The 13673-nt window shown below is 42.9% G+C and overlaps 1 protein-coding gene across 1 annotated transcript in view; it reads right to left on the bottom strand.

Annotated features, from left to right (window-relative positions):
- Positions 1–13673, bottom strand: part of VPS13B (vacuolar protein sorting 13 homolog B) — a 2999480-nt gene that overhangs the window by 2575406 nt on the left and 410401 nt on the right. Inside the window, exon 14 of the mRNA XM_086966051.1 lies at positions 6103–6272. Within this exon, the coding sequence (XP_086822177.1) occupies positions 6103–6272 (170 nt within the window). The remainder of the gene's footprint in view (positions 1–6102; positions 6273–13673) is intronic.

The following is a 13673-nucleotide window of genomic DNA, read 5'->3' as shown; positions in this document are numbered from 1 at the left end:
ACATAGGAGGAACACAGACCCTGCAGGATCGGAGGGCCAGAGCGATGGAGGATTTTATGAACTAGGCATAGGGCCTTGAACTGAATGCGCTGTGTCACCGGAAGCCAGTGTAAACGCCACAGAATTTGAGACACATGGCAGTGTTTGGGTAGAGCAAACAGAATACGGGCAGCTGCATTTTGGGCCCTTTGGAGTCTGTTGATAGCTGTCCGATTAGAACCTAACATTAGGACGTTACAATAGTCTATATGTGATAAAACAAGGGCTTGGACTATTGTCTGACGTACCGATGGGTCGAAAAAGCCCAAGATGGGCTTTAGCGACCGGAGGCGACCATAACACACGCCAGCCACTCTTTTTGCGTGTGACTCTAGGGTGAGGGAGTTGTCCATAGTCACACCCAGGTTCTTTACTTCCAACGTAGGGGTGGGGGAAGAACCTAAGATGAAGGGCCACCAGTGTTCATCCCACTTGTGTGTTTCCTTACCAATCAACAGAAGCCGTGGGGTGTGTGCAGGTAAGAGGGCAAGGATAGTGTAGTGCACAGGAAGTGGATATTAAAATAAGTCTGGATCAGTCCTATTCAAAAACAATTTTAATGGTTCAGGTAGTTCCAGCTTAATTAAAAGGTGTATGGAAGCCCTGTGTGGATGCAATGTTCCTAGAGAGCTATCGCTGTGTGGTGGGTCAACATGTTTCGTGCCCTTGTTGCTCCTAACGAGTCGTATGGCACTTCACCAGGACCTAAGTGGATAAGTAGTGCACTACTAGAGGTCTGGTCCCTGGGGTATGTGGAGGTAACCAGACACAATAGAGTGTAGCCCTAGTAGACCTATACTGGGCAATAGACCCCCAGAATAGTGATCTACGGCTTGACGGAGTATACAGAGCACCTCGTTGCTCTGATTTGCAGGGTGGACGGCAAATAGCTGGAATTCTACACTCGCTCTGGGTCCCGTGGAACTGCACACCTCTTGTAGCACAGTGCCAAAATCAAGCTCAGCTGCACCCATCTGCACCTGGACCACACCCATGCCACAAACCCTGCCCCCCAACCCACCAATATCCTGCAGCTCTCCTTCACTCTTTAAACTACCCTCTGATGGCACACCACACTACATAACACGGACGGATCCATCACCTGCTCCCACTGTCACTTCACCTGCAAAACCACACCCACAACTCCAACCAAGAACATATCTACTACACCCACCCCCACACACACTCAAACACCTACCAACAAACATACCCACACCAATTTCATGCTTTCTCATCAACATCTGCTCCCTCAACAAATACGCCATGGCAATCTGGGACCTAGTGTAAGACAACACAATCAAGTATGGTAGCTACAAAAGGGTAGGGGACTACTTCTCGCTCAATACATGAATAATCACTGCCCTATTTAGGCGTCATAGAAGTTCTGTTGGGAAAATTAGAAAGACCAATCTTTTGGAACTGGAAGCCTCACCCACAATTTGTGGCATGCTTTATAATAGGCAACCTCTCCCCACCCTGGCAGGGCAATACCACCAAGGGGACTCAACCTCTAGGGACAAAGAAAGAGAGGGAGTTCTTAGATAAAGTAGAACTGGACAAATGAGAGATCCAGGTCAGTTAAAAATACCTAGGGGCACCTAGGTTTTCACTATTGCTCGGACCTTGGGTATATCTAAAAATAAATTTGAGAACAAAGGCTGAATTCATCCCCATAAACCAAAATATTTCTGCACCTATCCCTTGCCTATATAAGTAATGGGCATTCTTCAGGGCCAAGGATCCCTAGTGGACTGGCCTATTTTCCATTAGAAAATGCTTGGTGAAACCAAATCCACACGAGTCCTACCTGGTTTGTAAGTAATCAGAACCTAATTTAAGGGGATACCAGCTCTCTGATCTGGGAGGGTATGATGTCCTCTGTAGTCACACAATTGTCAAGAGGCCCATTGTGCCTTAGGCCTACACCTATGCTATAACAAACTACATAGAGCACTTTAATTTCAAATTGCACATCACAGAATATTTCGCCCTGGGTGGGACCCTAGTCTACCATTTCCCCAGGCTCCTGAGCCAAATTCACAGACATCACAGTTTTCATCACGTCAATAGTATCCTCTTACAGACCGAAGCGAACTCAAATCAGATGCCCTTCCTGACTACCTCGGGAACCTGGAACTAACCCAATACGTCATAGAGTCCACACATGCTGCGGACAAATCAAATATCCAGTTTGTACATGTTTCAATAGCATTATGATCAACACCCCAAGATGTGTTACCTGAACATTCCACACCATAGCCAGTTTTACACTCGACATCTATCTACCCAGAAAACCCCCCACAGCGGGCACAGCACGATGACACTGGAACAACCTAACAGAGGCTTACTGGACAACCACCCTACGCGAGAACAAACCAAAACCCACAGAAATTTAGCAAACTTCAACAAGTGGATCACCAACTGCACCAACACTCTGGCCCCCATGAAAAAATTCAAAACCAGAACACAAACTAGCTGTTACACAGAAGACCTCAAAATGGGCAAGCATTGCTACAAACAACTGGAATGGAAATGGAGAACCAACAATGGGTAAGTAGGAAAAGATGCCTTCAAAGCAGCCAGAGGAGGTACCACCTTCTCATCCGAGAAACCAAGAGGAAAGCCATAGTCAAACAAATAAACTTCAGCTTCAACAGCAGCAAAGAAATATTCACAATTGTCAAAGACTTCCTTACACCCAGAGTTATCTCTGGCAACATCAACCAGTCATACGATCTGTGCAACAACCTCTCAAACTTCTCTGCGGCAAAATCGCAACCATATAATTCAACTGTACCCGCAACCGAATCCCTTGGCACTCTCCAGAAGTCACTGAGTGATAAAGGAAATCAACACAATCACCACATGGGACACCATTAACACGGAAAAAAACACAACAATCATGAACACCCTTCACTCATGGCATCCGGCAGACACCTGCCCCCACGCTGACACTCTTCGGAACCCACGTAAGCAGAAGTGGAAACATGTAAAGTACACCAGAGTCACAAGATAGGCAAAACCAATCTCACATGAGCCTCACAGCTGAAAGTCTATGGCACAGAGGAATAAAAAGTAAGCATTCTTGAAGATGGCAAAAAGGTGTATCCAAGGTACACCCCACCAGGCTTGAGCCACCTTTAGATCCAGAAACCACTTGTAGATGGTGCCTACCTGCCAGATGGCTGACAGTCTAGGGAACTTCCTGAAGATCTAGGCGGCGTCACAATCTCAGTGCCTCTTGGCACAGCGCCTGTGACGCCACACCACTGCTTTTTTAGAGTACCACATGGCTGCCAGCTTGTTAGTCAGAACCTGCATAGGACTGCCCCTGATGGAAGGCAGAAAGGACAGGAGAGCGAAACAGCTGGCATCTGGCTCCAGAAGATTGATGAGGTGCCTCACTTTCAGCAACGAAAACAGACCTATGAAGACTACCACGTTAAGAAGCCCCACAGTCTAGAGTGGACACATCCATCACCAATGTTAGTTCTGAATGGGGTAGGGAGAATGGCGTTCCTCAGGTCAGGTTGGAAATCTTTACCCACCATTGGAGGTTCTCAGCCACCTTGTCTAACACACAGATATTGTCTGAGAGGCACCACCAGTGTTTAGCACATTGAAGGTGGGGGTTCCACAGTAGAGCAAACATATGCCAACGGGTGTGGAGCACCAACAGAATACATGAATATCATGTAAGAACACCAAAATACCAAACCAACTCAGAACCGTCTGGGCCAGAACACAAGACTGAGATGGAAACATTAGGATTATATCATGAATAACCATGGCTCCATAAGACAGAAAGGCCTGGAAGGCCACTGTGTCCAGAATGGCCTTTTTTATACAGAATTCCCTGCACTGGCCAAAAGTGAGATTTTGGCTTTTTGATGAAGAACTTTAGGGAACAGTGGAGCTAGATGGTCATCTGTGTTTAACTGTTTCAAATTCACCGTAAAAAGCAATGACTGATTCCTTGGCAAGGATGGAGGCATGTTCTGCTGAGTTCTAATGATGAATTCCATGGCGAAAACACGGAAAACAGTAGGAGTATGAAAGGAAGGGCTGGCTGTACCCATGACTGATAACCTGCAAGAACCATAGATCCAAGGTAACCACATACCAGTCAGGCTGGTAAAAGTGCATCATTACCGCCACTGGCCGCAGGTGAGTTCCTAGGGGGAAATCAGAGTGGTTTGGCACTGCATGAGAAGAGCAAGTCCAGGAATGGTGCTGTAGATGGTGACCCCGTCCTCTGATGCCTTCATGCTCCCTAGAGCCAGGAAAGAGCTAGACAACTTGATGTATGGGCTGAGATGGCAGCGTCTGGCAGTAAGCCAGGCCCAGGTAGTAACAACTGAACATCTGGCACTGCTGATGGAACTGACAGGAGATAGCAAGCCAAGGACTGGGTCATAGCGTGACTATCTTTAGATCTCTCCAAAGCTCAACTCACCTGGTTTTGAAACAGCCTTTAGTCATCAAAGGGGATATCCATGAGGGATGCCTGTATGTCCGTGGAGAAACTAATGCCACGCATCCAGGCCTGATGACAACTTCAGAGCTCATAGCCCAACCTACATAATCTGTGGAGTCTAGCCCAGCCCGCAAATTATGCTGCATCCTGTCCACAATAAACTGTGCATAGAAATTCCAAAACTCTTCATGGTGGGCAGGCAAGATATTAAATGCCATATCCTAGAAGGCATGAATGTGTCTGCCCAACATGCAGACTACATTCAGACACCAAAAAGTTCAACTAGCACTTCGATTCTCTATCAGGTGGAGCAGTGGAGAAGGCATCAGGGCTGACTGCTGCCTGCACCACAAGACTTTCTTATGTTGGGTACTGACTCAAAAAGTCTGAGTCACCGGCGCATGTCTATAACACCAAACAATGGGATGACTTACCGGCGGTGCAGAGCAAGGCATCAACTGTGCTCTGATCAGAATATCTGTCATTACTTCATTGAAAGATAGCAATTGCTCTGAAGCTGCAGAACCAGGCGGCAAAATCGCTGTAAGATTAGCCTTAGTTTCCACAGTTTGTAGCTTCATCCTGGGTTTACAGAACATTCTGCAGGTTTTCTACAAGATTGCAGCCGGAGTCAAATAAACCCTTAAGGCATGAAAGTTACTGGCAGCAAAGTAGAGGCATTACCAGAAAATCTTCAGAAATTACTGCTTGTGCCTTAGTAATCCAATAATGAGTCACTAGCTAAGATCTAGCTGTACTCGGCTTCTGATCTGATATCTGTGTAGGTATCAGATATGGATCCGGAGCCTCTGTAGCGGAGAGGCATGGAGAATTGCTGGAACTGGCGTGATCTCCATCAAAGTGGAGTGGAGGCGTGGCTTGGTATTGGTGAGAAGGCGGGCAGAGGTATAACAGGATCAGTTGATTCTGAGGCAAGTCCCACTGGCAGAAGTCCAGGGTCCCAGAGGAAATTCAGAGTGAGCCACTAATTGTGAAATGGGGTTGCAGTCGGACGAAGGGTAGAGTCAGGCATTAGAAGTGTCGACTGCACAACCTCTCCCTGAAGCAGGAGAGTCAGAGAAAGGACTCTCTGCTGGACATCCTGTATTGCACCAAAATGTATCCTTGAACTTCGCCTCAGACTTACTGGAGGGCAAGGAGCTAGACCAGGAATTTTACTTTAAGGGGAATGGGCCCTGTGACTTGGAGTGTGTCTACTGTTTGCATTCTGCAATGTACAATTTACCTCCCGCTCCCTGATGGAGTTCAGATGCATCAGGTAGCATTTGTCGAATTACTCTGAACCATGCTTAGATGCGAGACACCTGTGGGTCTGTAACTGATATCTGCGTCCAGTAGGCGTGGCACAAGGGATATATCCCTAGCACCCTATTGCTGTTAAAACCCAGGCTGAAAGTCCGTGAAGAGCCAAAAAATTTCAACAACAGCGCTCCGGATACGAGTCGAAGGGAGATACTGTAGACTCATCAAGACTTTTAATTAGATATATTTTATGTTAATTTAATTAATAATAGCAACAACAAGATCATTTAAAAACAAGAATGGCTGAGATTTATGCATCATACCTTTTGTCCCATAATTATAGGCAGCAATTGTCCAAGCAGGTTAAATTCGGCCATAGTGATCGTAACAGTGCATTTCAGAAAGGTAATGCACGTCAGTCGAGTTGGAATGTACTCCTCTAAAGATGCCACTTCTTCTGCAGTTGGCATGGCTTTGCTTTCTTCTACAGCAACTGCAAAATTAGAATTAAGAAATATGAAGTAAACCTCAATTTCTTGCTCATAACCTCTTGGCATAAAATGTACACTATAAACAAATTAAGTTTAAAATCACTTCAATTGAAAATACACACAAATGGATTGAGGCAACATTGGGACAAATGCGGCTAAGGTCAATGTCTATTTAAAAAAAGGTTTCAGGTACCATTCTAATGCTATGAGATGGAGATTACATAGTGCAGGTAAAGTGTCCAATCATGGTTCATCTCTTTGACCCTACTATTATGTTTGTGTTTCAAAATAGTCCTCCCAAGAAGTACATACAAGAGATATACTCACTCATGTTACTGGTCAGATTAAATGAATTCAAAATGAAATGTTGGGGAGTTGGATGAGTGCAAGTATGGATGAATAAAGACTGGTCTTGCTTGAAATGATATAAAGCTATGGCATACGAAAAGGTGTTACTCATTACATGTTAAGAAACACAAAATACATACATAGAAAATTGATAAATGTGTGCAATTTTAAATTCAGTTACAAAATGTGTAAAAAAAGGCACATAAACATTGGTAAAGGATAAGTAAAAAACATAAAACCAACACTGCCAGTGAAGTAAACTTGTTTTTAATCTGCTTTTTAAAAAAAAATTCTTATTAGATTTGAAAAGTACCACGAGGGCAAAAGCCCAACAAAATCCACATAAAGGCACATTATTAAGAGTTTACAGGTGTGGAAATAGTAATGGGTACAATTTGTATAAATAAACAACAAATAATAATAATACACTGAAAACTGCGCAAAGACTTTCCCACCCACAATTGCAAGCAAATGTCAGTACCTCCGCATATCCAGATATTTAATCTGCTTTTTAACACATACCTATAACTCTGACCTACCCAGACAAAGAATTTAAACTGTAACACCCAATGAACTACATGCTCAGTAAACGCTGCAATCCTGAATACAACCCAAGAACTTCCTCTCAATGTAGGATCCAGCCTTTGGAATAGTAACCATTGCCATGCTCTCCCAGAAGAGCATGTTTCTTATTTCATAAACCTCAAAGGACGCTGTAAAAACTTTCTCTGCAGTCCCCATCACTGATGTAGTTTAATTTTAGATTTTTCTTTTTTATTGAGGGGTGAGCATAAAAAGATTAAGAATCAAATCTATTTGCACAAGATGGGGAAGCGCCACATTTAGTAGTTATCACTTTGCCACAATATCAACAGTTCAAACGTAATGGCTATCCAAAAACGTCAAACCAATAACAGTGGATAAATCAGACGGCCAACCTCATTGCTTACTCCTTCTTCAGAGCTACCTCCTGATGAATATTGGGCCAGATGTATCAAAATTAGGAATTCTGATTTCCACGTGGCGATTCTTAAAAAATGCAATTTGGAAATCGCAATTCCTAATACATGACAGTTTTATTTTTAGAATAGCAATTCCTACTGGATTGCAAATCAACCAGCCTCATGAATATTAAGAGCTTGGTCGCAATTTGTGACCCACTAGTAATCACAGACATCATAGGGATGGTGGCCTGCTAGAGTAAGCAGACCTTCATGTCTGTGACTGCTTTTTAATAAAGCAATTTAAAAAAAGAAATATCGTCATTTTCCCTAAAGGAAAAGAGGATGTCTTTCAAAAAAGAAAATTAAACATTTAGGTTTATTTTTTTAAAGGTAGACATTCTCAAAGGGCAAGTCCTTAAGGAATCCCTTCTCATTTGTGAGTGGGTTACCATCAATTTTGAATTGTTGGTAAAGTATCACGTCTGGTGACGCAAAATATTAGTATATACCACTGCGATTCAGTATTTGGAAGGGATGTTCTAAACATTTCGTTTCCAAATACCAAATTGATATTGGGTTGAAAATGCAAAGTGCAATTTACTAACAAGTTACCGCATCCCAATATGCCTTTTATACAATAGAAAAATGCTTTACTGCGGTCGCAAATTGCCCACTTCTGCAAATCGGGCCTTGTGGCTTCAAATAAGTTTGTACATCTGGCCCATGGTCCCAGAGTGCAGATGACTGTAATTTCACCATGACACTTCCACTTGCCGTGGTTCCAGACACCGCTGCCCTGTCGGATTAGGTAGCAACACAATGGCAAAGACTTACAATATAAAATTCTGGTAATCTCTTTACTTTTGTCTCTGCTTGTTCCATCGCCTAGTTGTCATTTCTTTTTCCAATAAAGGAATACATCATATTCACTGTCTTTTATGAATATTGATTTACAGAGGCATGCTACAAACACAGGATATACACTCTGGTAATGTAAAGCTCTAATATTCATAAAGCCTTAGGTGACACAAAACCCATAAAAATGCTTCTACTCTGAAACTTCAAAAGAGAAAGAAAACATCCAACAACACATCTACTTTAATTATGTTTGCACATTGCTAGAATTAAAAATCTTTCTTAATCGTTTATACCCCAACTACATAAACAGTTGTTTGAGATATATGATCTCAACAAAATATGTTCTGATGATGCTACAAGCTCGATAATTTCCAATTATACAAACTGATTCAGTTATAAATATTCTGGTTGTAGACTTGTCTCTTGTACCTTAGGTGAACCACGACACAAAAACATGTTTACCGCCCACGTGCCATTTGCCTGCATGCCTTACCTTAGCACTGTGGTTATCTCTCTGTGTCGACTATTTCAGTAGGAATCCATCTAATCCAGCTAGTCAAATGCTAATCGCCTCAACCTCGGCAAGAACCTCACAAATATGTTCACACTTGCAATGAGGTCACTCCACGGCTCATGACCAAACAAAGGATGGAAAGCCTACTGAACAACGCCATACATGGTTCATCGCCACTTTACCTCCTCACATTCATGCTCCCTTACTAATTCTCCAAACAGCATGTGACAGTGAACAATAATACACACTTCCCAGTAAGATACAGACATTTTGGAGGAGCTAGATCTCTATACATACAAGGCTGCTTACTCATTCTCTTTGCCACAAAGCTAACTTTGCAAAACACCGAAAATTAAAAAATACAACTGTATGTCAAGCTTAACCCCTTCCCGCCGCAGCGCTAAGGGGGCGGGGGGGTCGAGCGGCGCTCGCATGCTCGTGACGGAGCCGCTCCGTCATGAGCCGCGGTTGAGCTGTGCTCGTGACGGAGCGGTTCCGTCACGAACGCGCCCGCTCAATGGAACGCTCAGCGCAGGCGCAAAATTCGCGCCGCGCAGGCGCGCCGAGCGGGCCATGACGGAACTGCTCCGTCATGAGCACAGCTCAACCGAGGCTCATGACGGAGCGGCTCCGTCATGAGCATAGAACGGGTTAAGGACTGCACCTCCATGGTACCATTATACAAACAGAGTAAGTGGTATATAAAAATAATACAATCATTTACTGTTATCAGAAATGCATTCTAAGATAGAACAAAACATGCCAGACAAATATAGGGAAATATCAATATAAAGAAATGGTATATAGCCCATGTCAAACATATGTATCTAAAAGGGGTTATATGAATCTAGCAGTGGGATGCATAAAGAAGAATTGAGTTCTTGCCCGGAGTTCGACCCATTAGAATCTAAGCTCACCATGGAATGCTTTGAAGGAAATGCAGCTCACGATTTTATAGATCCCTTGCAGTAAATACACCCATTACACTAGTGGCACTTGGGTCTCTATGGGAGCGTTACCTAGGTAGGATGCAGGTTGAGGCCAAGATGGCAGTTAGAGAGTCAGCAATATCAGCTAGACTGCATGTAATCCCATTCAAATACTTTCACAGTATTTATTATGCTGCTGAGAAAACAGTTAAGAAGTGGCTGCTCAACCCACCTGTGTTGTAATATTACCATAGGTACGTATAGTCACATAGTATGGGTTTGCCAAATCATTCAAAACTCCTGGGACCACATACACTACATCATCAAATTAGTTACCAGTATATGGTTCACTAGAGATTAAAAAATAGTTTTATTAGTCATAATGAATGGTTGGGGGGTTTATGGGTAGCCCGTCCGCTGATGGCTGTTGGCCTAATCGCTGCATTAGGAGATCTCACCTGTCAGAGGGGATCAACTGCAGCTCTACCCTTGGCAGAATGGCTAAGAGGGATAGATTATTGTGAAACTTTGGAGGAACCAGTGTAAATCTAATGGAGGTCTAAATGATCACCACATGCTTTCAGGACCTTGGTCAGACCACTTTTAACATAACACCCGGAGGTCAACATGCTCGCTGTAATCTGTGTAACAAATGCACTGCTGATCTACATGTGTCACCAGTTTTATCTAGGGCTAGACTGGAACATACTTTGATTTTTTTTTTAAAGTAAGAAGAGGGAGGAGTTTTTTCAACTGAAAAAATGAATTACTTTACATTGGCACAGCTCTGCCCATTTCAGCCCCAGAATTACCAAATAGTATTGTTTATCAGTCTTCTGTCCTCCAGTTCTTTCTGCATATATACTAAGGGCCTGATTACGATGTTGTTTGAAAACTGTCCTGAACTAATCGGTTCTGGACTGGTTTTCAAATGAATCGGGTCCTGTGAGTCGGAACAACTGATTACGATGGATCCCAACATCGTTCGGTCGGACTCGCATTGACTTCAATGGAAGCCTGTGTCCAGAATGCAAATACAGGATCCCACTAAAAAAAGGGGTGGTTGGGGAAACCTTGCACCATGTGGTGGGAACCCTATGGTGCCTACCACATTGTTCATGGTTGAGAATAGGGGTCCCTTGGGTACCCCCATTGGCCACATTTGGACGCCTGCAGGTGAAGGTGGGCCCTCAACGGACCCCAAAGTCAGATTCTGGCAGCCGTTTCATCTCGGGCAAACCAAATCTGAACGGCTGCCCGAATCAGTCATCGTAATTGCTCGTCCAGAAACTGTGTCCATAGAGCTATATGAATCGGCTCTGAAAGACTCCGGCTGTCCGGATGCCTTTCAGAACCGATTCAGTCTGCTCAAATGGTTTTCGAGCATCCTAATCGGTCATTGGGAAAACTGTACGATTCGGTAGGAAACAAGGGTTCTGAATTGGATTCGACAATACCAAATCCCATCCGGAGCCATTCCTTTTTTAAAATTTTTTTTATTTCATCATCAGAAAGTCACAGTGTAAACAATCAATTATTTTTAACATATATATCTATTACGACAGAAATCATTCAATTAAAGCCTAGTCACTTAAAGTACCAAACGAAGAGCAAAACATAATTTAAAAAAAAAAACGAGTTAAAAAAAAATAATATATATATATTGAACAAATGCAATCTCCCGAGCTCCGACCACAGCGACCCAGGAAATCACGCGGATCCAGTAATTGTAAGCACAGTTTTTTATTCAAAAGCTGAACCAAGCAATCTGACGCGTTTCGGGCATCCGCCCTTGCTCACAGACAGTCAGAGTTGGTAATGCATGCGTTTATATATATATATATATATATAGATTCCAACCGGAGGTTGCGGCGCTTCCACAACAAAACCCAGTGCGCAGACACAAATGGATAAATCCACAGCCAGACTTTAAAGGTATTTTCTTCGTCCTTTATTTCATCAAAGTGCAGAGGTGCAACACACTGCCAAACAGACGCGTTTCGGGCGTGAACGCCCTTGCTCACTGTCAGCGGGTAAGCGGTATATACAAGGTTTATATACATTGGTTGATTGTTTAAAACGCGCCAAACTGCCTCAATCAGTTACATTGAACTAAAAGAAGGACTCAAGCTGCAACCTTAAGTACTATAGACTACAATCAATGGTTCAGCCATATTGCAACGGGACCACATTTAAGGTAGTTGTACACATACATTTGAAGATATATACAGCAGAGAATCAACCCATATTTACAACGACTGCGGTGTAACTTTTTACAACTAATGCAAGGAGTACATTTATGTAAACATTTTACATGTGCAAATACGCAAAAAATAGTTTGTTGTGCAAATACGCCACTTAATAACTGTACAAATACAGTAGTATATACACTGAAATAAAAAATGCATGTATATAATAAAGTGCAAATGCTTAGCTGCCTGAACTATTGTAAACAATTCACGTGCAAATACGCAAAGTTATTAAAACATACAAATACGTAATAACTGATTTATGCATTTCATATATATACAACAAAGAAATTGAAATCAAGTCCTTGCATGTGCATATTTCCTACCGCAGCACTGATCTCAAGTTGTGGGCGATTCTATGTCAAATAAATACACTAGACTTGGCTACCCAAGGTAAGTTGGCTAATTTGAATGCTGGCGCATAATGATATCACCAATACAACCAAAGAATTATTCTACCGACTAAAAAAGATACAAAAAGTATAACTAAATGGTGAGGGAGTGCTGGGATGTCCTGCATATATCACAGAGCGGACATCAACATGTGAAGGGAATAAAAAATTCCAAAAAAAACTGTTTCAGTGAATTAAAATATGCAGATGCATACAAATACTCATATGTCCACAAGTCAAGCAAAGCGACAACTTAAGTGATGGTTATACAGAACGTCTGAGGGGACCAAAGAACGTGAGTAAAAAGAAGAATGACATACAGATAGTATATTACAGAGAGTATATTACAGGAAAGTACTCAGATCTTCCCCCATGTTCAAACCTCCCGGGGTCTTGGTGTTGAGGCGAACTATGTAAAGGGACTCCAACTGCCTTAGACGTTTTTCATAATCTCCCCCTTTCTTGCTGGTCTTAACTGCATCAATTACAAAATAACTCAAATGGGAAAGGTTACGACTATGAAATTGGTCAAAATGACGAGCTACTGGATAGCTTTTGTCACAGTTAACAATTGCTCTCAGGTGCTGAAGGATACGTTGGTGCACGGGTAACTTAGTGCTCCCGACGTACCTCAAATTACACGAACAAGTGAGAACATAAATAGCTAGCTCTGTTTTACAATTGAAATAGGCTCTTAAATTAATCGGTTTGTCATCAAAAGGGGTCATATAAGATTTGGTGTTTACTCCAAATTTACACGCCCTGCAGGATATGCAACGGAAGAAACCCTTCCGTGATGACAGCCAATCTGCCTTGCTAGCAGTCTCGGGGGAGCTGGAGACCAAAGCATTCCTCATACTGTAAGCTCGCCTATAGGTGATTTCAGGCTTGTTGGGCATGATCTGTTTCAAAACTGGGTCAGTAAGGATAACTGACCACTGTTTCCTGACCATTCTGGAAATTTGGTTGGCCTGTCGACTGTAACCTGTGATCAATCTAATAGGATTACTGTTGCCAACTGTATTATCAATAACAGACGTGGGTTTACTGGAGGCCTGCAAAAGTTTGGACCTATCCACTTTATTAGCTTTATCCATTGCCGATCTAAGGGCACTTGGTTTGTAGCCCCTCGCTTCCATCCTTCTCATCGCTTCCATTTGGTGGAGGTT

The sequence above is a fragment of the Lissotriton vulgaris genome, chromosome 4_1, assembly GCF_964263255.1.
Source record: "Lissotriton vulgaris chromosome 4_1, aLisVul1.2, whole genome shotgun sequence".
Lineage (NCBI taxonomy): Eukaryota > Metazoa > Chordata > Amphibia > Caudata > Salamandridae > Lissotriton > Lissotriton vulgaris.
Note: the sequence above shows the minus strand (reverse complement) of the source record. Positions and strands in the feature narration are given on the sequence as shown.